Source organism: Oncorhynchus kisutch, linkage group LG13 (genome assembly GCF_002021735.2).
Source record: "Oncorhynchus kisutch isolate 150728-3 linkage group LG13, Okis_V2, whole genome shotgun sequence".
Lineage (NCBI taxonomy): Eukaryota > Metazoa > Chordata > Actinopteri > Salmoniformes > Salmonidae > Oncorhynchus > Oncorhynchus kisutch.
The window spans coordinates 27,463,354-27,488,415 of NC_034186.2; the positions used below are offsets into that span (position 1 = coordinate 27,463,354).

The window sequence follows — 25,062 nt, forward strand, 5'->3', positions numbered from 1 at the left end:
GTGTGTTACCTGTAAGGACTAGGTGTAGGGGTATTGTGTGTGTGTGTTACCTGTAAGGACTAGTGTAGGGGGGTATTGTGTGTGTGTTACCTGTAAGGACTAGGTGTAGGGGTATTGTGTGTGTGTTACCTGTAAGGACTAGGTGTAGGGGTATTGTGTGTGTGTGTTTACCTGTAAGGACTAGGTGTAGGGGTATTGTGTGTGTGTGTTACCCTGTAAGGACTAGGTGTAGGGGTATTGTGTGTGTGTGTTACCTGTAAGGACTAGGTGTAGGGGTAGTGTGTGTTACCTGTAAGGACTAGGTGTAGGGGTAGTGTGTGTGTGTTACCTGTAAGGACTAGGTGTAGGGGTAGTGTGTGTGTGTTACCTGTAAGGACTAGGTGTAGGGGTAGTGTGTGTGTGTTACCTGTAAGGACTAGGTGTAGGGGTAGTGTGTGTGTGTTACCTGTAAGGACTAGGTGTAGGGGTAGTGTGTGTTACCTGTAAGGACTAGGTGTAGGGGTAGTGTGTGTTACCTGTAAGGACTAGGTGTAGGGGTAGTGTGTGTTACCTGTAAGGACTAGGTGTAGGGGTAGTGTGTGTTACCTGTAAGGACTAGGTGTAGGGGTAGTGTGTGTTACCTGTAAGGACTAGGTGTAGGGGTAGTGTGTGTTACCTGTAAGGACTAGGTGTAGGGGTAGTGTGTGTTACCTGTAAGGACTAGGGGTATTGTGTGTGTGTGTTACCTGTAAGGACTAGGGGTATTGTGTGTGTGTGTTACCTGTAAGGACTAGGTGTAGGGGTATTGTGTGTGTGTGTGTTACCTGTAAGGACTAGGTGTAGGGGTATTGTGTGTGTGTGTTACCTGTAAGGACTAGGTGTAGGGGTATTGTGTGTGTGTGTTACCTGTAAGGACTAGGTGTAGGGGTAGTGTGTGTGTTTACCTGTAAGGACTAGGTGTAGGGGTAGTGTGTGTGTGTTACCTGTAAGGACTAGGTGTGTAGGGGTAGTGTGTGTGTGTTACCTGTAAGGACTAGGTGTAGGGGTAGTGTGTGTGTGTTACCTGTAAGTAGTAGGTGTAGGGGGTAGTGTGTGTGTGGTCCTGTAAGGAACTAGGTGTAGGGGGTAGTGTGTGTGTTGTGTTACCTGTAAGGACTAGGTGTAGGGGTAGTGTGTGTGTGGTTACCTGTAAGACTAGGTGTAGGGGTATTGTGTGTGTGTGTGTTACCTGTAAGGACTAGGTGGTAGGGGTATTGTGGTGTGTGTGTTACCTGTAAGGACTAGTGTAGTAGGGGTATTGTGTGTGTGTTTACACTGTAAGGACTAGGTGTAGGGGTATTGTGTGTGTGTGTTACCTGTAAGGACTAGGTGTAGGGGTATTGTGTGTGTGTGTTACCTGTAAGGACTAGGTGTAGGGGTATTGTGTGTGTGTGTTACCTGTAAGGACTAGGTGTAGGGGTATTGTGTGTGTGTGTGTGTTACCTGTAAGGACTAGGTGTAGGGGTATTGTGTGTGTGTGTTACCTGTAAGGACTAGGTGTAGGGGTCTTGTGTGTGTGTGTTACCTGTAAGGACTAGTGTAGGGGTATTGTGTGTGTGTGTTACCCTGTAAGGACTAGGTGTAGGGGTATTGTGTGTGTGTGTTACCTGTAAGGACTAGGTGTAGGGGTATTGGTGTGTGTGTGTTACCTGTAAGGACTAGGTGTAGGGTTAGTGTGTGTTACCTGTAAGGACGAGGTGTAGGGTTAGTGTGTGTTACCTGTAAGGACTAGGTGTAGGGTTAGTGTGTGTTACCTGTAAGGACTAGGTGTAGGGGTAGTGTGTGTTACCTGTAAGGACTAGGTGTAGTGTGTGTGTGTTACCTGTAAGGACTAGATGTAGGGGTATTGTGTGTGTGTGTTACCTGTAAGGACTAGGTGTAGGGGTATTGGTGTGTGTGGTGTTTACCTGTAAGGACTAGATGTAGGGGTATTGTGTGTGTGTGTGTTACCCTGTAAGGACTAGGTGTAGGGGGGTAATTGTGTGTGTGTGTTACACCTGTAAGACTAGGGGTATTGGTGTGTGTGGTTGGTTACCTGTAAGGACTAGGTGTAGGGGTAGTGTGTGTTACCTTTAAGGACTAGGTGTAGGGGTAGTGTGTGTTACCTGTAAGGACTAGGTGTAGGGGTAGTGTGTGTTACCTGTAAGGACTAGGTGTAGGGTTAGTGTGTGTTACCTGTAAGGACTAGGTGTAGGGTTAGTGTGTGTTACCTGTAAGACTAGGTGTAGGGTTAGTGTTGTGTTACCTGTCAGGAGCTAGGTGTTAGGCTGTAGGGCTAGTTGTTGTGTTACCTGTAAGGACTAGGTGTAGGGTTAGTGTGGTTACCTGTATAGACTAGGTGTAGGGGGTAGTGTGATGTTACCTGTAAGGACTAGGTTGTTAGTGTTGTGTGGTGTGTTACCTGTAAGGACTAGATTGTAGGGGTAATGTGTGTGGTGTGTCACCTTGTAAGGACTAGGTGTAAGGGTATTATTGTGTGGGTGTTTGTTACCTGTTAAGGACTAGATGTATGGGTATTGTGTGTGTGTGTTCCTGTAAGGACTAGGGTAGGTGTATTGTGTGTGTGTGTTACCCTGTAAGGACTAGGGGTAATTGTGGGTTGTTTACCTGTAAGGAGCTAGGAGGGGTTGTTGTGTGTTACCTGTAAGGACTAGGGGTATGTGTGTGTGTGTTACCTGTAAGGACTAGGGGTATTGTGTGTGTGTGTGTTACCTGTAAGGACTAGGTGTAGGGGTATTGTGTGTGTGTGTGTTACCTGTAAGGACTAGGTGTAGGGGGTATTGTGTGTGTGTGTTACCTGTAAGGACTAGGTGTAGGGGTATTGTGTGTGTGTGTTACCTGTAAGGACTAGGTGTAGGGTATTGTGTGTGTGTGTGTTACCTGTAAGGACTAGGTGTAGGGTTGGTATTGTGTGTGTGTGTTACCTGTAAGGACTAGGTGTAGGGGTATTGTGTGTGTGTGTTACCTGTAAGGACTAGGTGTAGGGGTATTGTAGTGTGGGTGTGTTACCTGTAAGGACTAGGTAGGGGTATTGTGTGTGTGTGTTACCTGTAAGGACTAGGTGTAGGGGTATTGTGTGTGTGTGTTACCTGTAAGGACTAGGTGTAGGGGTATTGTGTGTGTGTGTTACCTGTAAGGACTAGGTGTAGGGTATTGTTGTTGTGTGTTACCTGTAAGGACTAGGTGTAGGGTTTGTTGTGTGTGTGTTACCTGTAAGGACTAGGTGTAGGGGTATTGTGTGTGTGTGTTACCTGTAAGGACTAGGTGTAGGGGTATTGTGTGTGTGTGTTACCTGTAAGGACTAGGTGTAGGGGTATTGTGTGTGTGTGTTCCTGTAAGACTAGGTGTAGGGGTATTGTGTGGTGTGTTACCTGTAAGGACTAGGTGTAGGGGTATTGTGTGTGTGTGTTACCTGTAAGGACTAGGTGTAGGGGTAGTGTGTGTGTGTTACCTGTAAGGACTGGTTAGGGGTAGTGTGTGTGTGTTACCTGTAAGGACTAGGTGTAGGGGTAGTGTGTGTGTGTTACCTGTAAGGACTAGGTGTAGGGGTAGTGTGTGTTACCTGTAAGGACTAGGTGTAGGGGTAGTGTGTGTTACCTGTAAGGACTAGGTGTAGGGGTAGTGTGTGTTACCTGTAAGGACTAGGTGTAGGGGGTAGTGTGTGTTACCTGTAAGGCTAGTTGTAGGGGTAGTGTGTGTTACCTGTAAGGACTAGGTGTAGGGGGTAGTGTGTGTTACCTGTAAGGACTAGGTGTAGGGGTAGTGTGTGGTTACCTGTAAGGACTAGGGGTATTGTGTGTGTGTGTTACCTGTAAGGACTAGGGGTATTGTGTGTGTGTGTTACCTGTAAGGACTAGGTGTAGGGGTATTGTGTGTGTGTGTGTTACCTGTAAGGACTAGGTGTAGGGGTATTGTGTGTGTGTGTTACCTGTAAGGACTAGGTGTAGGGGTATTGTGTGTGTGTGTTTACCTGTAAGGACTAGGTGTAGGGGTAGTGTGTGTGTGTTACCTGTAAGGACTAGGTGTAGGGGTAGTGTGTGTGTGTTACCTGTAAGGACTAGTGTAGGGGGTAGTGTGTGTGTGTTACCTGTAAGGACTAGGTGTAGGGGTAGTGTGTGTGTGTTACCTAGTAAGGGACTAGTTGTAGGGGTAGTGTGTGTGTGTTACCTGTAAGGACAGGTGTAGGGGTAGTGTGTGTGTGTTACCTGTAAGGACTAGGTGTAGGGGTAGTGTGTGTGTGTGTTCCTGTAGGACTAGGTGTAGGGTAGTGTGTGTGTGTGTTACCTGTAAGGACAGGTTGTAGGGGTATTGTGTGTGTGTTGTGTTACCTGTAAGGACTCGGTGTAGGGGTATTGTGTGTGTGTGTTACCTGTAAGGACTAGGTGTAGGGGTATTGTGGTGTGTGTTACCTGTAAGGACTAGGTGTAGGGGTATTGTGTGTGGTGTGTTACCTGTAAGGACTAGGTGTAGGGGTATGTGTGTGTGTGTTACCTGTAAGGACTAGGTGTAGGGTATTGTGTGTGTGTGTTTACCTGTAAGGACTAGGTGTAGGGGTATTGTGTGTGTGTGTTACCTGTAAGGACTAGGTGTAGGGGTATTGTGTGTGTGTGTTACCTGTAGGACTAGGTTGTAGGGTATTGTGTGTGTGTGTTACCTGTAAGGACTAGGTGTAGGGGTAGTGTGTGTGTGTTACCTGTAAGGACTAGGTGTAGGGGTAGTGTGTGTGTGTTACCTGTAAGGGACTAGGTGTAGGGGTAGTGTGTGTTACCTGTAAGGACTAGGTGTAGGGGTAGTGTGGTGTGTTACCTGTAAGGACTAGGTGGTAGGGGTAGTGTGTGTGTGTTACCTGTAAGGACTAGGTGTAGGGGTAGTGTGTGTACCTGTAAGGACTAGGTGTAGGGGTAGTGTGTGTTACCTGTAAGGACTAGGTGTAGGGGTAGTGTGTGTTACCTGTAAGGACTAGGTGTAGGGGTAGTGTGTGTTACCTGTAAGGACTAGGTGTAGGGTAGTGTGTGTTACCTGTAAGGACTAGGTGTAGGGGTAGTGTGTGTTACCTGTAAGGACTAGGTGTAGTGTGTGTTACCTGTAAGGACTAGGTGTAGGGGTAGTGTGTGTTACCTGTAAGGACTAGGTGTAGGGGTAGTGTGTGTTACCTGTAAGGACTAGGTGTAGTGTGTGTGTGTGTGTGTTACCTGTAAGGACTAGATGTAGGGGTATTGTGTGTGTGTGTGTTACCTGTAAGGACTAGATGTAGGGGTATTGTGTGTGTGTGTTACCTGTAAGGACTAGGTGTAGGGGTATTGTGTGTGTGTGTTACCTGTAAGGACTAGATGTAGGGGTATTGTGTGTGTGTGTTACCTGTAAGGACTAGATGTAGGGGTAGTGTGTGTTACCTGTAAGGACTAGATGTAGGGGTAGTGTGTGTTACCTGTAAGGACTAGATGTAGGGGTATTGTGTGTGTGTGTGTTACCTGTAAGGACTAGATGTAGGGGTAGTGTGTGTTACCTGTAAGGACTAGATGTAGGGGTAGTGTGTGTTACCTGTAAGGACTAGATGTAGGGTAGTGTGTGTTACCTGTAAGGACTAGATGTAGGGGTAGTGTGTGTTACCTGTAAGGACTAGATGTAGGGGTAGTGTGTGTTACCTGTAAGGACTAGGTGTAGGGGTAGTGTGTGTTACCTGTAAGGACTAGATGTAGGGGTAGTGTGTGTTACCTGTAAGGACTAGGTGTAGGGGTAGTGTGTGTTACCTGTAAGGACTAGATGTAGGGGTAGTGTGTGTTACCTGTAAGGACTAGATGTAGGCGTAGTGCTCCTAGCGCTGTGAGGAGTTGTCCCAGGCTTCATGTCCATCCCACTGCTAAACAGTTTCAGGTCCATCTCACACATCTGGATAGAAACACACAGAGCAGACACACATTACGTCATGTACTGCTAGCATCTCACCAACACAATGCTTACACACACACGCAGAAGACATAATACAGGTAGCTATAGGCCATGAAAGGGCTTTGATACACACAAGTCTGTCTCTCACACATGCAGAACTTTGTATCATTCCCTGGTGAGTACCTTGCTGGAGGGGGGGTGCATCACGCTGTGTGTGTGTCCGAAGGGTCCCCTATAGGGCTGGGAGACTGGGGGCTGGCGGCTGAGGCTAGGGGGCTGCGCCTGGGGAGGGGTGGGGGGCAGAGCCAGGAGGGGCTGGCTGCCCACGGAACCATAGTTAGGAAGACCGAGCTGAGAGCCTGGCATAGGGACTTGCACCTAGAGGGAGAGGGAGGGCGAGAGAGCAAGAGGAGGAGATTGGGAGGGGTGAGTTAGTTGCAATGTCACGACTGTCTGTTTTGACAATCTGTTCCTTTTGCAGGAACAGAAAGTGTGTAAATGATGTGTATACCTGCTGCATGGCAGAGCTTGGAGACTGTGTGTTACTATAGTAACTGCTCTGTCCGTGTTGTTGCACCTGTCCTGAGTACAGGTTAGAATGTGGACTCATCCCCTGACGCTGGAGCGAGAGAGAGGAGAGCGAGAGAGGGTTAGGGCAATAACATTCATGACCACTTCTTACAAAGCTCTTGTATGACCACATACATATAAGCTTGCTTCAGCATTGACAAAGATATCATGAGTTCTCAACAGTTCAATAAATTCTAAGAGAGTTGGAACTACGTTGTATGTACCTTATTCCATACCTGCAGTAGGTGTGTATCTATCAGCTGGGATCCTCCCATGCCAGAGGGCTGGTTGAGCTGTGGTTCAAACAGGATGGGGATGTGCTGTGTGTGTGTGTTGGAGGGCTGCTGGTAGGCCAAGCTGGACTGGGGCTTACCCAGGTCATGGCCCCCAACACCAGGGTAGCTGTGGAGAGATGGCCCTGATAACATCATGGGACTGGGCTGGGACAGACTGCTCTGCATAAAGGCCTGCTGTGATCTGAAGGACAGAGGAAGGGAGATGAGAGAAGAGAGTTAAAATATTGTGTGATCAAACACACCTCTTACCAGTCAGAATGACACAAAATTTGAGCCAAACAGCATTGTTTGATAAATACATATCATTGTGTGTGTGTTTGTTACCTATAAGGCTGCAGTGAGGAGCTGAAGAGGTCCTGTGGCTGGGAGACGGGAGGTCCGGTGCTGAGGCTTAGCTGGGCCTGGTGAGAGTGTGTGTGTGTGTGTTGGTGCTGCCCCTGTAGGGGAGCATAGATTGGGATAGGAATCTGCTGCACTGCCGCCTGCTGCTGGAGGGGAGAAAATAAGGCCTTATAAGGCTACATATGGAGAGAATAAGGCTACATATGGAGAGAATAAGGCTACATATGGAGAGAATAAGGCTACATATGGAGAGAATAAGGCTACATATGGAGAGAATAAGGCTACATATGGAGAGAATAAGGCTACATATGGAGAGAATAAGGCTACATATGGAGAGAATAAGGCTACATTAAAAGCCAGTTTAAGCTTGAAGTCGTGTTAAAGAGATCCTTGTAGTGTGTACCTGTGAGAGTCTAGGCTGGTAGCCCTGCTGCTGGTGCTGTGTCAGAGGGGGAGGTGCCAGGCGGGAGTGTGGGTTGCTGAACAGGTGACTGGTGTCCATGTAGAACGCTGGAATCTGGGCTGCAGAGCCTACACACACACACACACACACACACACACACACGCCGCGAGGAGAAGATGAAAACTACTGAATTCACAAACTCACCACAATTCTGACAAATGCATGACTATTGTGTGTCCTGAGGGCATTTTAAATCACTAGCATCACCTTCACAGTAACATTACAGCTGTCTCCATCTCAGATCACATAAGGTTTGTGAATACATTGACCTTTCTCTAAATAAGTGTCCTCTATGAGACATGAGGTAATTATGTTGTTTATGAGCTGTGATGGCTGTTCCTGTGGGCTCAGCACTCTCTGATTGAAGATGATACCTGACCTTCCTATGGGGCCTACTGCACTGTAGTAAGCTCTATAGCTAGCATCCCAATGAGAGGCTCACTCAGCAGTCACTGATACGACACGAGAGAGGAGCACAACACTAAATAGCTGTCTCATCAAAAGCGTTACACCTCCATGCCCATTTAACAGAACTGTTTTCATTCAGGTTTAGTAGTATATGATAGACTAAGTCTAAGTAGGGCCAAGTAGAAGTAGACTAAGTCTAAGTAGGGCCAAGTCATTTCCTGGTGAGGTCATGTAGTTAAGGAAAAACTCCTGGCCCTAGTCATACCGCTAAGTGCACACAAGTCAGATGTGTTTGAGGACTCACCTGCTGCAGACTGAGAGACGTAGACCTGTGGAGTCTGTTGCTGCTGGGGAAGCAGGGGTGCCACACAGCCCAGCTGGGAGAAGCTGGTCCCACCCATGGATCCAGTCTGCAGCTGCTGGGGTTTCACCTTGCAGATGTTGGGGGGGTCAGAGGCCGTGGTGGTCTTAGTGCTCAGAGCGGACGTGGTGTATGTCCCAGCACCTGGGGGGACGTGACAGGAAATGGAGGAAGCTAGATGTCACTACACCCAGTTGCTGTTTATGTGGGTGATGTTGCCCAACCGTCAATCCATTTAGCATTAGTGTAAAAACATTATTGACTTCCAAAGAAAGACTGTACCTGTCAGAGAAGTGCTTGGTGTGACGGAGGCTACTGGTATCTGAGGCATGGAGGCAGAGGAGAAGGAGGAGTAGGAGGAGGAGGTGATAGGAGAAGAGGAGGTGACAGGAGAACTCTTTTCTACCAGGCTGGGGGAGTTCTCCCAAGCTTTACGGGCTGACTCCATCTTACCAAAGAAATAAGATAACGTATTAGAAGCAGATAGACACAGTATGCATAGAAGGGTGTGTTGTGTGTGTGTACCTTCAGTGTGAGGTCAACAGAAGCAGGAGAGACAGTACTGAGGCTGGAGCTCTGCTGTAAGGCCTCTCTACGAGGGAGAGGGTGAGGCAGGGCCACGTTGGCCACCAGGCTCTCCTCCATCTTACTCCCTCCAGTAGGAACGCTGTCCGCCAGAGAGGAAGAGGGGGTGGTGTAGTCGGTCACTGACTCCTGGCAGGGGGAGGGTTAGGGTCAGACAAGTTTAAGTCAATAGAACTGGAATGAATGGAGCATTCATGAATGTGGTGGATAGACTGGTGGCCATATTGGGTATACCATACCAACCATCCCCTCTCACCTTGGAGCTGCTGGCGTACTCTGCCGAGGGTATGGTGATCATCCCCTCGATATCGCCCCCTAGCTCAGGAACAGAGGCGTCTGTGTTGGGGGGGCTGGAATCTACTGCTCTGTTGGTCCCTCCACCTGGTACTATCCCCCCATCAAGACATTCTTCCCCCCCCACACGGACGTCCTTAGCCTTGCGGTTACGCAGGGAGCGTTCTTTACCAATAGGGCCAGGCTTGTACTCCTTAGGCTCTACTGGCTCCATGTCAGGGAGCTGGAAGTAGAGAGAAGAGATACAGTTCAAGTTGAGAAAAGATGAAGAATCATGTCAATGTAATTCTTTGCACAAACGTATCAGTCACTATGGATTTTCTGAGTATTTGTGTCAGTCAGTGTGTGTGTTTAGTACCCTACCTTCTGTGTTTTGATAGGTCCAGCACGGGGCTGTTTCTGTCTCTGTTCTTTAGGAGCAGGTAGTTTGTTGTCAGGTCCAGGCTCTAGCATGGCTGGAACACCATCGCTGTCTGTACTGCCAGCTGAGGACGGGGCTCCAAACTGGATACTGTCCATCCCTAGATCCACACTGCCTTCTGAGCCAGGCTTCACACCCTACAACACAAAGGCACTTTCCCCATTTATTTGGAGCCACAATAAAACAGAACGAATCCATAGCAACTCAGCCTGTTGTACAATACGGGTTGTGAAACGAGAGATATTGAGAGCAAGAGAGGAGGTGCGTACCTCAAGAGTGACAGTCCCAGTGAAGGAGGTGAGAGGTTTGTTCCAGGCACTGACTGAAGGAGGCTGAGGAGGGCTGATGGGTCCAACTGAAACACACACATCAGATGAGACCAAGCATATGAAAACCCTAGCGCATGTATCATTTTTTAAATATATTTTTTTACCCCTTTTCTCCCCAATTTCATGATATCCAATTGGTAGTTACAGTCTTGTCCCATCACTGCAACTCCCCTATGGACTCAGGAGAGGCGAAGGTTGAAAGTCATGTGCCCACCGAAACATGACCCTGACAAGCCGCACTGCTTCTTGACACACTGCTTGCTTAACCCAGAAGCCATCCGCACCAATGAGTCGGAGGAAACACTGTACAGCTGGCGACCGAAGTCAGCATGCATGCACTGGGCCGCCACAAGGCATTGCTAGAGTGCGATGGGACAAGGAAATCCCGGCCGGCCAAACCCTCCCCTATCCCGGACGACGCTGCGATGCAGTGCCTGAGACCGCTGCGTCACTCAGGAGATGTACATGTTTTAACTAACAAAACGTCATCTCGTTGTGAAAAATGAATGTCCTGATGTTGTGTGACTCACGTTTCTTGACGTCAGGGAGTATGGTGGATCCGGCCACCTTGTTCTCCCAGAGTTCCGTACCGAGAGTGCTGTGGGTCTGCGTGAGCAGCGCCACAGGGGGAAGGGGAGTCTTGGAGGTGAAGTCCACAGTGGTGGGGGTAGGGGCGGGGGGTAGGGTGGCCACAGAGCCTTCCAGAGTCTGGGGAGAGGCAGCAGGCTGGGAGGGGGAGGGGAGCTGTGAGGCAGATAGGAGGGGTTGTTGAGGGGGAGGTGAGGGCTGTTGAGGCTGCGGCTGTGAGGCTTGCTGTGGTTGTTGTGATGCTTGTTGTTGATGCTGCTGCTGTTTTTTGGCGAATCTTGGTGGCAGCTTGCTTCCTCCTCTCCCCTTTTCCCCTGATCCTTTCTTTCCATAGTGCTATAAACCGACAAGGCAACGAGATACACGTTAGGGATGTCAGATGTTAGGGTCCTATGGTCCTCAGTGTGAATAAAAATCTTGTGTTTAGTCAATACAGGAATAACTGCCTCCCAGTGGTGAATTGCACACTCTGCCTCTCTCACCTGTGTAGTCTGCTCCTCTTTCTTCCTCCTCTCCTCGTCCTGTAGTCGTTTCTGTTGTTTGCGTGAGACCACCTCAGTGAACCCGTCATCTGTAGTGTTAGACTGGGGGTCCTCTAAGGTTGTCACCTCTGGATGGTCATCTATGATCACCACACCTACAGGACAGCACAAAGTGAAATTAGTTCCATGGACTAGGTACAAGTTCTAGAACAAGAGCTCTGTCAAATTCAGTATTAAGTATGGCTGTGACGATACCAGTAACGCAATATTTGTGTGCTATAGCTTGGAAAATAAATACAACAGTGTTTGTTTCCAACATTACGTCTGTTTTCCTAAAGAAGTTAAATTCACTTCGTGTTCCGTTTCTTTGCCATAACACTAACGAGCATTGCAATACCAGTATCGTCCCAGCCCTAGTACTGAGCCAATAAAGCCTTACAGTACCCATAGCATATTGAAAAATATACAGTACAGGTCAAAAGTTGACACCTACTCATTCAAAGGTTTTTTCTTTTTACTCTTTTCTACACTGTAGAATAAATAGTGAAGACATTAAAATGATTAAATAACACATATGGAATCATGTAGTAAACCAAAAAGTGTTAAACAAATCAAAGTATATTTTATATTTGAGATTCTCAAAGTAGCCACCCTTTGCCTTCTTATTGGTATCCTTTAGAAGTGGTTTCTTTGCAGCATATTGACCACGAAGACCTGATTCCCAAATAAAATAAAAGCTTCAGAGTTCAAGTAACAGACATATGTCAACATCAACTATTCAGAGGAGACCGTGTGCATCAGGCCTTCATGGTCCAATTGCTGCAAAGAAACCACTACTAAAGAACACCAATAAGAAGAAGAGACTTGCTTGGGCCAAGAAACACGAGCAATAGACATTATATGGGTGGAAATCTGTCCTTTAGTCTGACGAGTCCAAATTTCAGAGTGTGGGTTCCAACCGCTGTGTCTTTGAGACACAGAGTAGGTTTATTTAGAATGTGAGACTAAATAGATTTTATTTATGTATTATATTAAGTTAAAAATAAGTGTTCATTGTTCATTCAGTATTGTTGTAATTGTCATTACTATATATACACACTGGCTTCAGAGCGAAACACTCCACAGAAACAGCCAACTGCTTTCTTCTGGAAAATGTGAAGTCCAAGATGGACAAAGGGGGTGCTGTTGGGGCTGTGTTTCTGGACCTAAGGAAGGCTTTTGATACTGTTAACCATGAGATTCTCATCACAAAATTGTCCAAGTTCAACTTTTCCCCTGATGCCTTGAGATGGATGAAATCATACCTTGAAGGCAGAACTCAGTGTGTCAGAGTGAGCAATGAGCTGTCGCCCACTCGTAGCTATGATGTGGGCGTGCCCCAAGGGTCAATACTGGGGCCCCTCCTGTTCAGCCTGTACATTAATGATCTGCCTTCTGTCTGTACTGGGTCTGAAGTTCAAATGTTAGCTTGTTAGCACAGGCCTGCTAACCGCCTGAATCGCCGCGTCCCAAACGCTCACCGGACCCATATTTACTTTCTATCTCTTTTGACTTTTAATTTGTTTATACCTTCCGGAAACCTGCCTCACCCAATGTGATACGGAATCGCTATCATTTTTTTAATTTTTAGAACACACTCAAGAACCTCCAGAAGCTAACCAGCTAACTAGCTACAAGCTATTTAGTCATTGTTAGTTTTTTTTAACCTGGATAACACTCGCCAGTCCAGCTTCCCTGCCCCATCCACCGCTGCCCCCTGGACACTGATCTCTTGGCTACATAGCTGATGCACGCTGGACTGTCCATTAATCACAGTACTCCATTCTGCTTGTTTGTTTTATCTGTTGGCCCCGTTGCCTAGTCTACGCCATTTTACCTGCTGTTGTTGTGCTAGCTGATTAGCTGTTGTCTCACCTACTGTTTTAGCTAGCTTTCCCAATTCAACACCTGTGATTACTGTATGCCTCGCTGTATGTCTCTCTCAAATGTCAATATGCCTTGTATACTGTTGTTCAGGTTAGTTATCATTGTTTTAGTTCACAATGGAGCCCCTAGTTCCACTCTTCATGCCCCTGATAACTCCTTTGTCCCACCTCCCACACATGCGGTGACCTCACCCATTACTACCAGCATGTCCAGAGATACAACCTCTCTCATCATCACCCAGTGCCTGGGCTTACCTCCGCTGTACCCGCACCCCACCATACCCCTGTCTGCGCATTATGCCCTGAATATATTCTACCATGCCCAGAAACCTGCTCCTCTTATTCTCTGTCCCCAACGCTCTAGGCGACCAGTTTTGATAGCCTTTAGCCGCACCCTCATACTACTCCTTCTCTGTTCCGCGGGTGATGTGGAGGTAAACCCAGGCCCTGCATGTCCCCAGGCACCCTCATTTGTTGACTTCTGTGATCGAAAAAGCCTTGGTTTCATGCATGTCAACATCAGAAGCCTCCTCCCTAAGTTTGTTTTACTCACTGCTTTAGCACACTCTGCTAACCCTGATGTCCTTGCTGTGTCTGAATCCTGGCTCAGGAAGGCCACCAAAAATTCAGAGATTTCCATACCCAACTATAACATCTTCCGTCAAGATAGAACTGCCAAAGGGGGAGGAGTTGCAGTTTACTGCAGAGATAGCCTGCAAAGTAATTTCATACTTTCCAGGTCCATACCCAAACAGTTCGAACTAATAATTTTGAAAATTACTCTCTCCAGAAATAAGTCTCTCACGGTTGCCGCCTGCTAACGACCCCCCTCAGCTCCCAGCTGTGCCCTGGACACCATTTGTGAATTGATCGCCCCCCATCTAGCTTCAGAGTTTGTTCTGTTAGGGGACCTAAACTGGGATATGCTTAACCAGTCCTACAATCTAAGCTAGATGCCCTCAATCTCACACAAATCATCAAGGAACCCACCAGGTACAACCCTAACTCTGTAAACAAGGGCACCCTCATAGACGTCATCCTGACCAACTGGCCCTCCAAATACACCTCCGCTGTCTTCAACCAGGATCTCAGCGATCACTGCCTCATTGCCTGTATCCGCTACGGAGCCGCAGTCAAACGACCACCCCTCATCACTGTCAAACGCTCCCTAAAACACTTCTGTGAGCAGGCCTTTCTAATCGACCTGGCCCGGGTATCCTGGAAGGACATTGACCTCATCCCGTCAGTTGAGGATGCCTGGTCATTCTTTAAAAGTAACTTCCTCACCATTTTAGATAAGCATGCTCCGTTCAAAAAATGCAGAACTAAGAACAGATACAGCCCTTGGTTCACCCCAGACCTGACTGCCCTCGACCAGCACAAAAACATCCTGTGGCGGACTGCAATAGCATCGAATAGTCCCCGTGATATGCAACTGTTCAGGGAAGTCCGGAACCAATACACGCAGTCAGTCAGGAAAGCTAAGGCCAGCTTCTTCAGGCAGAAGTTTGCATCCTGTAGCTCCAACTCCAAAAAGTTCTGGGACACCGTGAAGTCCATGGAGAACAAGAGCACCTCCTCCCAGCTGCCCACTGCACTAAGGCTAGGTAACACGGTCACCACTGATAAATCCATGATTATCGAAAACTTCAATAAGCATTTCTCAACGGCTGGCCATGCCTTCCGCCTGGCTACTTCAACCTCGGCCAACAGCTCCGCCCCCCCCGCAGCTCCTCGCCCAAGCCTCTCCAGGTTCTCCTTTAACCAAATCCAGATAGCTCTGAAAGAGCTGCAAAACCTGGACCCGTACCAATCAGCTGGGCTTGACAATCTGGACCCTCTATTTCTGAAACTATCTGCCACCATTGTCGCAACCCCTATTACCAGCCTGTTCAACCTCTCTTTCATATCGTCTGACATCCCCAAGGAATGGAAAGCTGCCGCAGTCATCCCCCTCTTCAAAGGGGGAGACACCCTGGACCCAAACTGTTACAGACCTATATCCATCCTGCCCTGCCTATCTAAGGTCTTTGAAAGCCAAGTCAACAAACAGGTCACTGACCATCTCGAATCCCACCGCACCTTCTCCGCTGTGCAATCTGGTTTCCGAGCCGGTCATGGGTGCACCTCAGCCACACTCAAGGTACTCAACGATATCATAACCGCCATCGATAAAAGACAGTACTGTGCAGCCGTCTTCATCGACCTTGCCAAGGCTTTCGACTCTGTCAATCACCATATTCTTATCGGCAGACTCAGGAGCCTCGGTTTTTCGGATGACTGCCTTGCCTGGTTCACCAATTACTTTGCAGACAGAGTTCAGTGCGTCAAATCGGAGGGCATGCTGTCTGGTCCTCTGGCAGTCTCTATGGGGGTGCCACAGGGTTCAATTCTCGGGCCGACTCTTTTCTCTGTGTATATCAATGATGTTGCTCTTGCTGCGGGCGATTCCCTGATCCACCTCTACGCAGACGACACCATTCTATATACTTTCGGCCCGTCTTTGGACACTGTGCTATCTAACCTCCAAACAAGCTTCAATGCCATACAACACTCCTTCCGTGGCCTCCAACTGCTCTTAAACGCTAGTAAAACCAAATGCATGCTTTTCAACCGGTCACTGCCTGCACCTGCATGCCCGACTAGCATCACCACCCTGGATGGTTCCGAACTAGAATATGTGGACGTCTATAAGTACCTAGGTGTCTGGCTAGACTGCAAACTCTCCTTCCAGACTCATATCAAACATCTCCAATCGAAAATCAAATCAAGAGTCGGCTTTCTATTCCGCAACAAAGCCTCCTTCACTCACGCCGCCAAGCTTACCCTAGTAAAACTGACTATCCTACCGATCCTCGACTTCGGCGATGTCATCTACAAAATGGCTTCCAACACTCTACTCAGCAAACTGGATGCAGTCTATCACAGTGCCATCCGTTTTGTCACTAAAGCACCTTATACCACCCACCACTGCGACTTGTATGCCCTAGTCGGCTGGCCCTCGCTACATATTCGTCGCCAGACCCACTGGCTCCAGGTCATCTACAAGTCCATGCTAGGTAAAGCTCCGCCTTATCTCAGCTCACTGGTCACGATGGCAACACCCATCCGTAGCACGCGCTCCAGCAGGTGTATCTCACTGATCATCCCTAAAGCCAACACCTCATTTGGCCGCCTTTCGTTCCAGTACTCTGCTGCCTGTGACTGGAACGAATTGCAAAAATCGCTGAAGTTGGAGACTTTTATCTCCCTCACCAACTTCAAACATCAGCTATCTGAGCAGCTAACCGATCGCTGCAGCTGTACATAGTCTATTGGTAAATAGCCCACCCCTTTTCACCTACCTCATCCCCATACTGTTTTTATTTATTTACTTTTCTGCTCTTTTGCACACCAATATCTCTACCTGTACATGACCATCTGATCATTCATCACTCCAGTGTTAATCTGCAAAATTGTAATTATTTGCCTACCTCCTCATGCCTTTTGCACACATTGTATATAGACTCCCCCTTTGGTTTCTACTGTGTTATTGACTTGTTAATTGTTTACTCCATGTGTAACTCTTTGTTGTCTGCTCACACTGCTATGCTTTATCTTGGCCAGGTCGCAGTTGCAAATGAGAACTTGTTCTCAACTAGCCTACCTGGTTAAATAAAGGTGGAAAAAAAATAAAAAATAGAAGAAAAAAAAAAGTATGCAGATGACAGTGATATATGTGCATGCAAAGAGCAAACAACAAGCTGCACAAGAACTCACTACTGTAATGGTCCAGGTTACAAAGTGGCTCAGTGACTCGTGTTTGCATCTCAATGTGAAAAAAAATGTTCTTCACAAAGAGGGCAACAGATGCTACTGAGCCAGATGTCTATGTGTCAGGGGAGAAGCTCCAGGTGGTATCCGATTTTAAGTACCATGGCATCATACTTGATTCCAACCTCTCTTTTAAAAAGCATGTGAAAAAGGTAATTCAAATAACCAAATTCAACCTAGCTAATTTCCGATTTATACGAAATTGTTTGACTACAGAGGTAGCAAAACTGTACTTCAAATCTATGATGCTCCCCCACTTAACATACTGCTTGACTAGTTGGGCCCAAGCTTGCTGTACAACATTAAAACCTATTCAGTCTGTCTACAAACAGGCTCTCAAAGTGCTTGATAGGAAGCCCAATAGCCATCATCATTGTCACATCCTTAGAAAGCATGAGCTCTTGAGTTGGGAAAATCTTGTGCAATACACCGACGCATGTCTTGTATTCAAGATCCTCAATGGCCTGGCTCCCACTCCACTCAATATTTTTGTTAAACAGAAAACCCAGACATATGGCAGCAGATCCACAAGGTCTGCCATGAGAGGTGACTGTATAGTTCCCCTAAGGAAAAGCACCTTTAGTAAATCTGCATTCTCTGTGAGAGCTTCCCATGTCTGGAATACACTGCCATCAGACACACATAACTGCACCACATATCACACTTTCACAAAATGCTTGAAGACATGGCTAAAGGTCAATCAGATTTGTGAACATGGTCCCTAGCAGTGTGTTGCCACTCTCCATGTTGTCTGTTGCTTGTGAGGTGTGGAAACACTTTGTTGCTTTTATGAATTTTGTCTTGCTGCTTTTTGTTTTATGCTGCTCTGTCTGTATGCTACGTCTTGCTTGTCCTATGTTGCTCTGTCTGTATGCTATGTCTTGCTTGTCCTATGTTGCTATGTCTTGCTTGTTCTATGTTGCTATTGTCTATATTGTAATTGTTTTTAACAACCTGCCCAGGGACTGCGGTTGAAAATTAGCCGGTTGGCTAAAACCGGCACTTTTACTGAAATGTTGATTAATGTGCACTGTCCCTGTAAAAATAAAAATAAACTCAAACTCAAACACTGCTCAAAAAAATAAAGGGAACACTTGTACACTTGTACAATGTAACTCCAAGTCAATCACACTTCTGTGAAATCAAACTGTCCACTTAGGAAGCAACACTGATTGACAATACATTTCACATGCTGTTGTGCAAATGGAATAGACAGGTGGAAATTATAGGCAATTAGCAAGACACCCCCAATAAAGGAGTGGTTCTGCAGGTGATAACCACAGACCACTTCTCAGTTCCTATGCTTCCTGGCTGATGTTTTGGTCACTTTTGAATGCTGGCGGTGCTTTCACTCTAGTGGTAGCATGAGACGGAATCTACAATCCACACAAGTGGCTCAGGTAGTGCAGCTCATCCAGGATGGCACATCAATGCGAGCTGTGGCAAGAAGGTTTGCTGTGTCTGTCAGCGTAGTGTCCAGAGCATGGAGGCGCTACCAGGAGACAGGCCAGTACATCAGGAGACGTGGAGGAGGCCATAGGAGGGCAACAACCCAGCAGCAGGACCGCTACCTCCGCCTTTGTGCACTGCCAGAGCCCTGCCAAATGACCTCCAGCAGGCCACAAATGTGCATGTGTCTGCTCAAACGGTCAGAAACAGACTCCATGGGGGTGGTATGAGGGCCCGACGTCCACAGGTGGGGGTTGTGCTTACAGCCCAACACCGTGCAGGACGTTTGGCATTTGCCAGAGAACACCAAGATTGGCAAATTCGCCACTGGCGCCCTGTGCTCTTCACAGATGAAAGCAGGTTCACACTGAGCACATGTGACAGACTTGACCGTCTGGAGACGCCGTGGAGAACAATCTGCTGCCTGCAACATCCTCCAGCATGACCGGTTTGGCGGTGGGTCAGTCATGGTGTGTGGTGGCATTTCTTTGGGGGGGCTGCACAGCCCTCCATGTGCTCGCCAGAGGTAGCCTGACTGCCATTAGGTACCGAGATGAGGTCCTCAGACCCCTTGTGAGACCATATGCTGGTGCGGTTGGCCATGGGTTCCTCCTAATGCAAGACAATGCTAGAACTCATGTGGCTGGAGTGTGTCAGCAGTTCCTGCAAGAGGAAGGCATTGATGTAATGGACTGGCCCGCCCGTTCCCCAGACCTGAATCCAATTGAGCACATCTGGGACATCATGTCTCGCTCCATCTAACAACAGACTGTCCAGGAGTTGGCGGATGCTTTAGTCCAGGTCTGGGAGGAGATCCCTCAGGAGACCATCCGCCACCTCATCAGGAGCATGCCCAGGCGTTGTAGGGAGGTCATACAGGTACGTGGAGGCCACACACACTACTGAGCCTCATTTTGACTTGTTTTAAGGACATTACATCAAAGTTGGATCAGCCTGTAGTGTGGTTTTCCAATTTAATTTTGAGTGTGACTCCAAATCCAGACCTCCATGGGTTGATAAATGTGATTTCCATTGATAATTTGTGTGATTTTGTTGTCAGCACATTCAACTATGTAAAGAAAAAAGTATTTAATAAAAAATATTTCATTCATTCAGATCTAGGATGTGTTATTTTAGTGTTCCCTTTATTTTTTTGAGCAGTGTATATTTTTAAAAGTCAGATTATTATGTATCGGCATTTTTTGGTCCTTCAATAATCGGCTTCGGCGTTAAAAATCATAATCGGGCGACTTCTAATCTAGATAAATGGGTTCCGATACGATACAGGAACAATACGTTTAGTTTGAAACGATTCGGTGCAATTTGATTTATGGACTGAATGGATGCGATTTAGGTCGATTCATCGCTTTAACAATTGTTGCATGAACACAGTCATTTTCCATTCTAAATGAATCTGATACTGATGGAGCTCATGAGCTGGATCTGTCTGAGCCGACAGAGTGTGAGAGTATGTGTGAGAATGATGTACTGGGTGAGCTGAGACATAGGGCATCTACCACTATCAGATTAAGGCTATTCATGTCTTGTCCCCCCACTTCTTCATCACCTACTGATTAACTTGTCATATAGCAGATTAAAATATTTGGAGCTCGTAATATGTCAATACTTATCTTTAAAAATGTGCAATGAAATGTACACAGCCAATTAATATAAATGCAGCTTTGGATTTCACCCCGTCTCAAAAGCAAATGGTTTGGAACTTTATGGAGGAGAGCTGCCCTCTTCTCCCATTCTGACTAGTGTGGCTCGAAAATTGTTAAAATTACCCCATTACCCAGTTCATGTAAAAATGACCAAAAGGCACTGACTGACTGTAGCAGAATTAGCAAAAATATTTTGTAAGGTGAGTCTGGCAATGAAAAGCCCCAGTCAGCGGGCGTCTACACAGCTCCACGAGTATAACACAATTTTCTACACCGCATTTGGTAACAATTACATTGGTTGTCCCTCAATTAATATTGCAAAAGCCATTTTACAAACATCTGAATGCTTTATTTTATTTAACCCTTATTTTACCAGGTAAGTTAACTGAGAACACATTCTCATTTACAGCAAGGCCCGGGGAAATAGTTACATGCTGAAGGTGTAGCCTACAAATATTAGAACAGAGATAGTGTAGGACTACGCTCTCATTGGCGCGAGCAGCTGAGTCTCCCGCACTGTGCACACAGTTATCTGACTTGTAGATCAATGTCATTCTCAGTTACTGTACTTGCATAAAAGTTTGATAGGCTGAAGGAGAGGATGCATCAACTCAGTCAACAGATCAGGTATTTTTGGAACGAGGCAAAAAAAACAAAAAACTTGTGAACCCGGCGATTCATAACGTTTGGATCGGTTCTCTTACTGATGCACGCTTCGTTTGGATCGGTTCTCTTACTGATGCACGCTTCGTTTGGATCGGTTCTCTTACTGATGCACGCTTCGTTTGGATCGGTTCTCTTACTGATGCACGCTTCGTTTGGATCGGTTCTCTTACTGATGCACGCTTCGTTTGGATCGGTTCTCTTACTGATGCACGCTTCGTTTGGATCGGTTCTCTTACTGATGCACGCTTCGTTTGGATCGGTTCTCTTACTGATGCACGCTTCGTTTGGATCGGTTCTCTTACTGATGCACGCTTCGTTTGGATCGGTTCTCTTACTGATGCACGCTTCGTTTGGATCGGTTCTCTTACTGATGCACGCTTCGTTTGGATCGGTTCTCTTACTGATGCACGCTTCGTTTGGATCGGTTCTCTTACTGATGCACGCTTCGTTTGGATCGGTTCTCTTACTGATGCACGCTTCGTTTGGATCGGTTCTCTTACTGATGCATGCTTCGTTTGGATTAGTCAGGGGTCCCGCAGACTGATACACTTACACCTTAAAAATTTGAACCGGGGACCGATGAGTATGGGTGAATCGTTACATCCCTACTAGATAGCAGGTGTGTACATCTGTGTGTGTGTGCGCATTTGTCTCACTGGCATAGTTGTTTAGGTCAAACTGCAACAGAGCGTTCTCCTTCTCCTTGGGTTTCTGTTTGGTCTCGTCCTTCCTGCGTCCAGCAGGGTCTTTACCCCCAGTACGCACCCCTCCCCCACCCGGGGCTGAGTCTGGGTTAGGGGCCGCTCTGGAGGGGAAGAGAGAGACATGTTAGGGAAAGAGAGAGAGATGGAGACAAGAGGACAGGCCACTGTACAGAGAAGCAGCAGATTGATAAAAAAACAAAAACAAGACAGGCATCCCAATAGTGTAAAAACTTCAGGATCTATAGTAGTCCTCTCTGATAACACAAAATATAGTAGTGTAATAAAGGACATTGCTTTCACATCAGTGTAGGTGAGGAAACAAGGAAAGGAAACCGCTTTAGACTATTGAGATGCAGCCAGAAAGGGAGAGGAAGTGATGTGTACCCAGTGTATTCTCCTCCAGAGTGAGGGGCCACAGAGATGTAGCAGACTAAATATATATATATATATATATATCTGTCAACTCCATACCAAAACACACAGCCAGCAACTAGAACAGGATACGAAAGGAGATGAGAAACATTTGTCCTTCAGGAAGAGAGTGCATCTACAGCTCTTATTCACACACACAAACAAAAACAGAAAAGTACTGGAGTTTGGTTGTTTAATAAGATATTGTTCATTATGTTAACAGTGAAGATATAACATGCAAACAGTCAGTGAACAAGACAAAAGGCCAAACCAAATCATGGTGTGAGATTGGTGGATGACTCACCCTCTGCGTCCAGCCTTGCCCCCTCCTCGCCTCTCTCCCTTCCCCCCTGCGTAGCCGCGGCCTGGTTTGGGTCCGCTGTTCCCCCAGCGGTTCTGTCTCTCCACCGGACGCTGACTGGAGAAACTCCTCCTGCCCCCGGCGGGCCCGGCTGCCTCGCGTTTGGGTGTCACCCCTCCCTCGGTGGGAGTCCTGCTGGGGGGTGCTGAGCCCTGAGGGGGTAGGGGGGCTGGTGTCGAGGGCTGAGCAGTGCCGCTAGCAGCCTCCCGCGCTCCCCTCCTCTCCTCCCGTTCTCTACGCTCGTTAAAGTCGCTACTCTCTGACGCCGTCTCCCACTCCTCGTTGGCCTGGTCAGAAGAGTTCTGCGTGGACAGGTCAGGTGACTTGGTGCCCACGGCAGAGGTGGTGGGAGGGGTGGCGTCAGGCAGGGCTGGGTCAGAGGTTAGGTCAGCGGCTTTGGGATCCTTATCTACAGGCAGGGTGAAGGGGGCCCCTGGAGCTCTTGAGAGAGTAGGGGACAGGGAGACAGGGCCAGGCACTAAGGCTGGGACTGGGGCAGTGGAGGTGGGTCCAGGTCCTGTGTCTCCTCCAGCTAAGACTGCAGCCTCTCTCTCCTTCAGCTTCCGGAAGCGGGGGGGTTTGTCCTGTCTGGGGGGTCGGGCTGGCCGAGGGCGACGGGGCCTCTCTCTGTCTCTGCTACTCTGGGGTCCCCCCTCCCCAAACTTCTTCCCCTCGAACTGTCGGTCTCTGTCCCCTCGAACAGGCCGTCGGTCAGAGTGGTGGTCCCAGTTGTCATAGCGTGATGACGAGGGTTCTGTGTCCTCAGGGCGGAAGGTCTCCATGGGTTTAGAGGGCCACTGGGAGGATGACTCTCTAGTTCCTGGGCGTCTGAGAGGAGCTGACCTAGGACCTCCTCTCTCCCTGGCTCCCCCTCGCCTGCTGTACAGTCCCCCTCTCCCACGCCGTGAAGGATCTCCTCTGGGCAGGAAGCCTGGCTTGGGCCTTCCCTCATCTCCTCCCCTGGGCCCTCCTTTCTCCCCCAGGTGATGGGGTCCGAAGCCAGGTTTGTGTGGTCCGGAGCGGGGCTCTCCTGGTATTTCCCTGCGGAGCGGTCGGGGTGGTTTGGCACTGGGCTCACGGTCTGAAGCCCCAGTGTCGCTAGCTGACTCCCGTCCTCCTTCGCTCTCCGAGTCGGTATCGGAACCACGACGCCGTCTGCGTTTGGGCATCACTTCGAAGTCTGAGCTCTCGCTGCGCGTCTCGCTCTCTTCACGGCAGCGGAAGGCAGCAGCGCCACTGACGGCAGGAAAGTCTGAGCGCGAGCGCGGCTCCTGATAAGGGTACTCCCATCGACTACGACCCCGGCCACCTCTACTTCGACCAATATAAGTTCCCCGGAAACTCCGTCCTCGAGAGTAGTACTCCCCTCTGCCTCGGCCTCTAAAACCATCAGCCGGCCAGTCTCGCTCTCTGTCCCTTTCCATCTCTCTCTCCCGGTCTCTTTCCCTCTCCTCACGGCGGTAGGTCCGTGGGGGCAGGTTGGGCTCCTTCGTAGAGGGTAATTTAGGTTCAGGGTTTATGTCATTGGTTGGTAGTTGGTCTGTCTTGTCGTCCTGGGAGGCTGGTATCGGGGCATGTATATCTCTGGATCTCTGGAGGCCCTTCCCAGGCCCCTCTGTCTCAGGGGTCTCACTCTTCCCATCCCTCTCCCCTTGGGTTCTGTCCCTCTCCCCGTGGGGTCTGTCCCTGTCTCCGTAGGGCCTGTCCCTCTCTCCGTGGGGCCTGTCCCTGTCCCGCTCTCCGTGGGGCCTGTCCCTGTCCCTCTCTCCGTGGGGCCTGTCCCTCTCCCCGTGGGGCCTGTCCCTCTCCCCGTGGGGCCTGTCCCTGTCCCTCTCCCCGTGGGGTCTGTCCCTGTCCCTCTCCCCGTGGGGTCTGTCCCTGTCCCTCTCCCCGTGGGGTCTGTCCCTCTCCTTCTCTCCGTGGGGTCTGTCCCTCTCCATGTGGGGTCTGTCCCTGTCCCTCTCCATGTGGGGTCTGTCCCTCTCCTTCTCTCCGTGGGGTCTGTCCCTCTCCTTCTCTCCGTGGGGTCTGTCCCTCTCCTTCTCTCCGTGGGGTCTGTCCCTCTCCTTCCCTCCGTGGGGTCTGTCCCTCTCCTTCTCTCCGTGGGGTCTGTCCCTCTCCTTCTCTCCGTGGGGTCTGTCCCTCTCCTTCTCTCCGTGGGGTCTGTCCCTGGGGCCCTCAGACACCGCAGCAGCAGCGGAGGCAGCTTTCACTCCTCCTCGCTCCTCCTTCTTGGGTCTCTCCCCCTTTTCTCCTCTCTCACGGTGTCGCTCTCTCTCCTCCCGCTGCTCTCGCTCTTCCTTCATGTCTCTGAGTACAGGTTTCTTAATGGGTCCAGACCTGCGTACAGGCCTCTCTCCCCCTGGTCCATCCCTCCGGCCGGCCCCAGACCTCCCTCCCCAGCGCAGCTCAGCCTTCTGCTTGCTGGGGGCCGGCTTCTCGAGCTTGTGGAGGCCGTCAGCTGGAGGGGTGTCCCCGGTCACAGCAGCCTGCGAGAAAGGCTCTTTACTGGCCTTTATATCTTCCCCGCCTGGCCTCTCTTCCGGATCCTGGAGCTCAAGTGTCTTTGTTCCCAGGTGGAGGCTGTCGAACCTGGGCTCATCCAGTTTGAGGGAGTGGCTGGAGCCCTGTGAGATGGTTCTTTGTAGCATGGCCTGTCCCAGAGACTCCACCTCTGCAGTGGGCAGGCTAGGCTCCACTGGCTCAAAGGGAGTCCCACCAGGCCCTATTTCTGTCTGCAGGGGTTCTGGAGCCTCCTCTGGACCTGGGCCGAATCCTGACAGGGGCTTTGTGGGGTCTCTGAAAAGGTCTGATTTGCCACAGGGTTCCAGGGGATTGTGATCCTGGCTGGGGTACATGGCTGGGAGACCCCTTTCCATCTCCAACCCAGAGTCCAGTCTGGGAAAAGGAGAGATGTTTTAATAAAATAAAGTGGCATCCTCTTATTACTATCTACCGTGGAGACAAGAAATGAAAAAAAAAAGAAGTTTTGTTTAACCTTTATTTAACTACGCAAGTCAATT

General features: G+C 48.8%; 1 protein-coding gene across 2 annotated transcripts in view; it reads right to left on the minus strand.

Annotated features, from left to right (window-relative positions):
* LOC109902996 (protein PRRC2C) overlaps window positions 1-25,062 on the minus strand; it is a 55,037-nt gene that overhangs the window by 14,795 nt on the left and 15,180 nt on the right. For both annotated transcript variants that reach the window (XM_031785921.1, XM_031785922.1), the window contains exons 14-29: window positions 21,983-24,937; window positions 21,220-21,368; window positions 11,047-11,201; window positions 10,507-10,900; window positions 9,917-10,002; window positions 9,590-9,784; window positions 9,189-9,449; window positions 8,873-9,061; window positions 8,630-8,795; window positions 8,291-8,491; window positions 7,519-7,646; window positions 7,098-7,261; window positions 6,714-6,954; window positions 6,419-6,526; window positions 6,091-6,285; window positions 5,804-5,907 (exon numbers count right to left, since the gene is read on the minus strand). In XM_031785921.1, coding sequence (XP_031641781.1) covers window positions 5,804-5,907; window positions 6,091-6,285; window positions 6,419-6,526; window positions 6,714-6,954; window positions 7,098-7,261; window positions 7,519-7,646; window positions 8,291-8,491; window positions 8,630-8,795; window positions 8,873-9,061; window positions 9,189-9,449; window positions 9,590-9,784; window positions 9,917-10,002; window positions 10,507-10,900; window positions 11,047-11,201; window positions 21,220-21,368; window positions 21,983-24,937 — 5,691 coding nt within the window. The remainder of the gene's footprint in view (window positions 1-5,803; window positions 5,908-6,090; window positions 6,286-6,418; window positions 6,527-6,713; window positions 6,955-7,097; window positions 7,262-7,518; window positions 7,647-8,290; window positions 8,492-8,629; window positions 8,796-8,872; window positions 9,062-9,188; window positions 9,450-9,589; window positions 9,785-9,916; window positions 10,003-10,506; window positions 10,901-11,046; window positions 11,202-21,219; window positions 21,369-21,982; window positions 24,938-25,062) is intronic.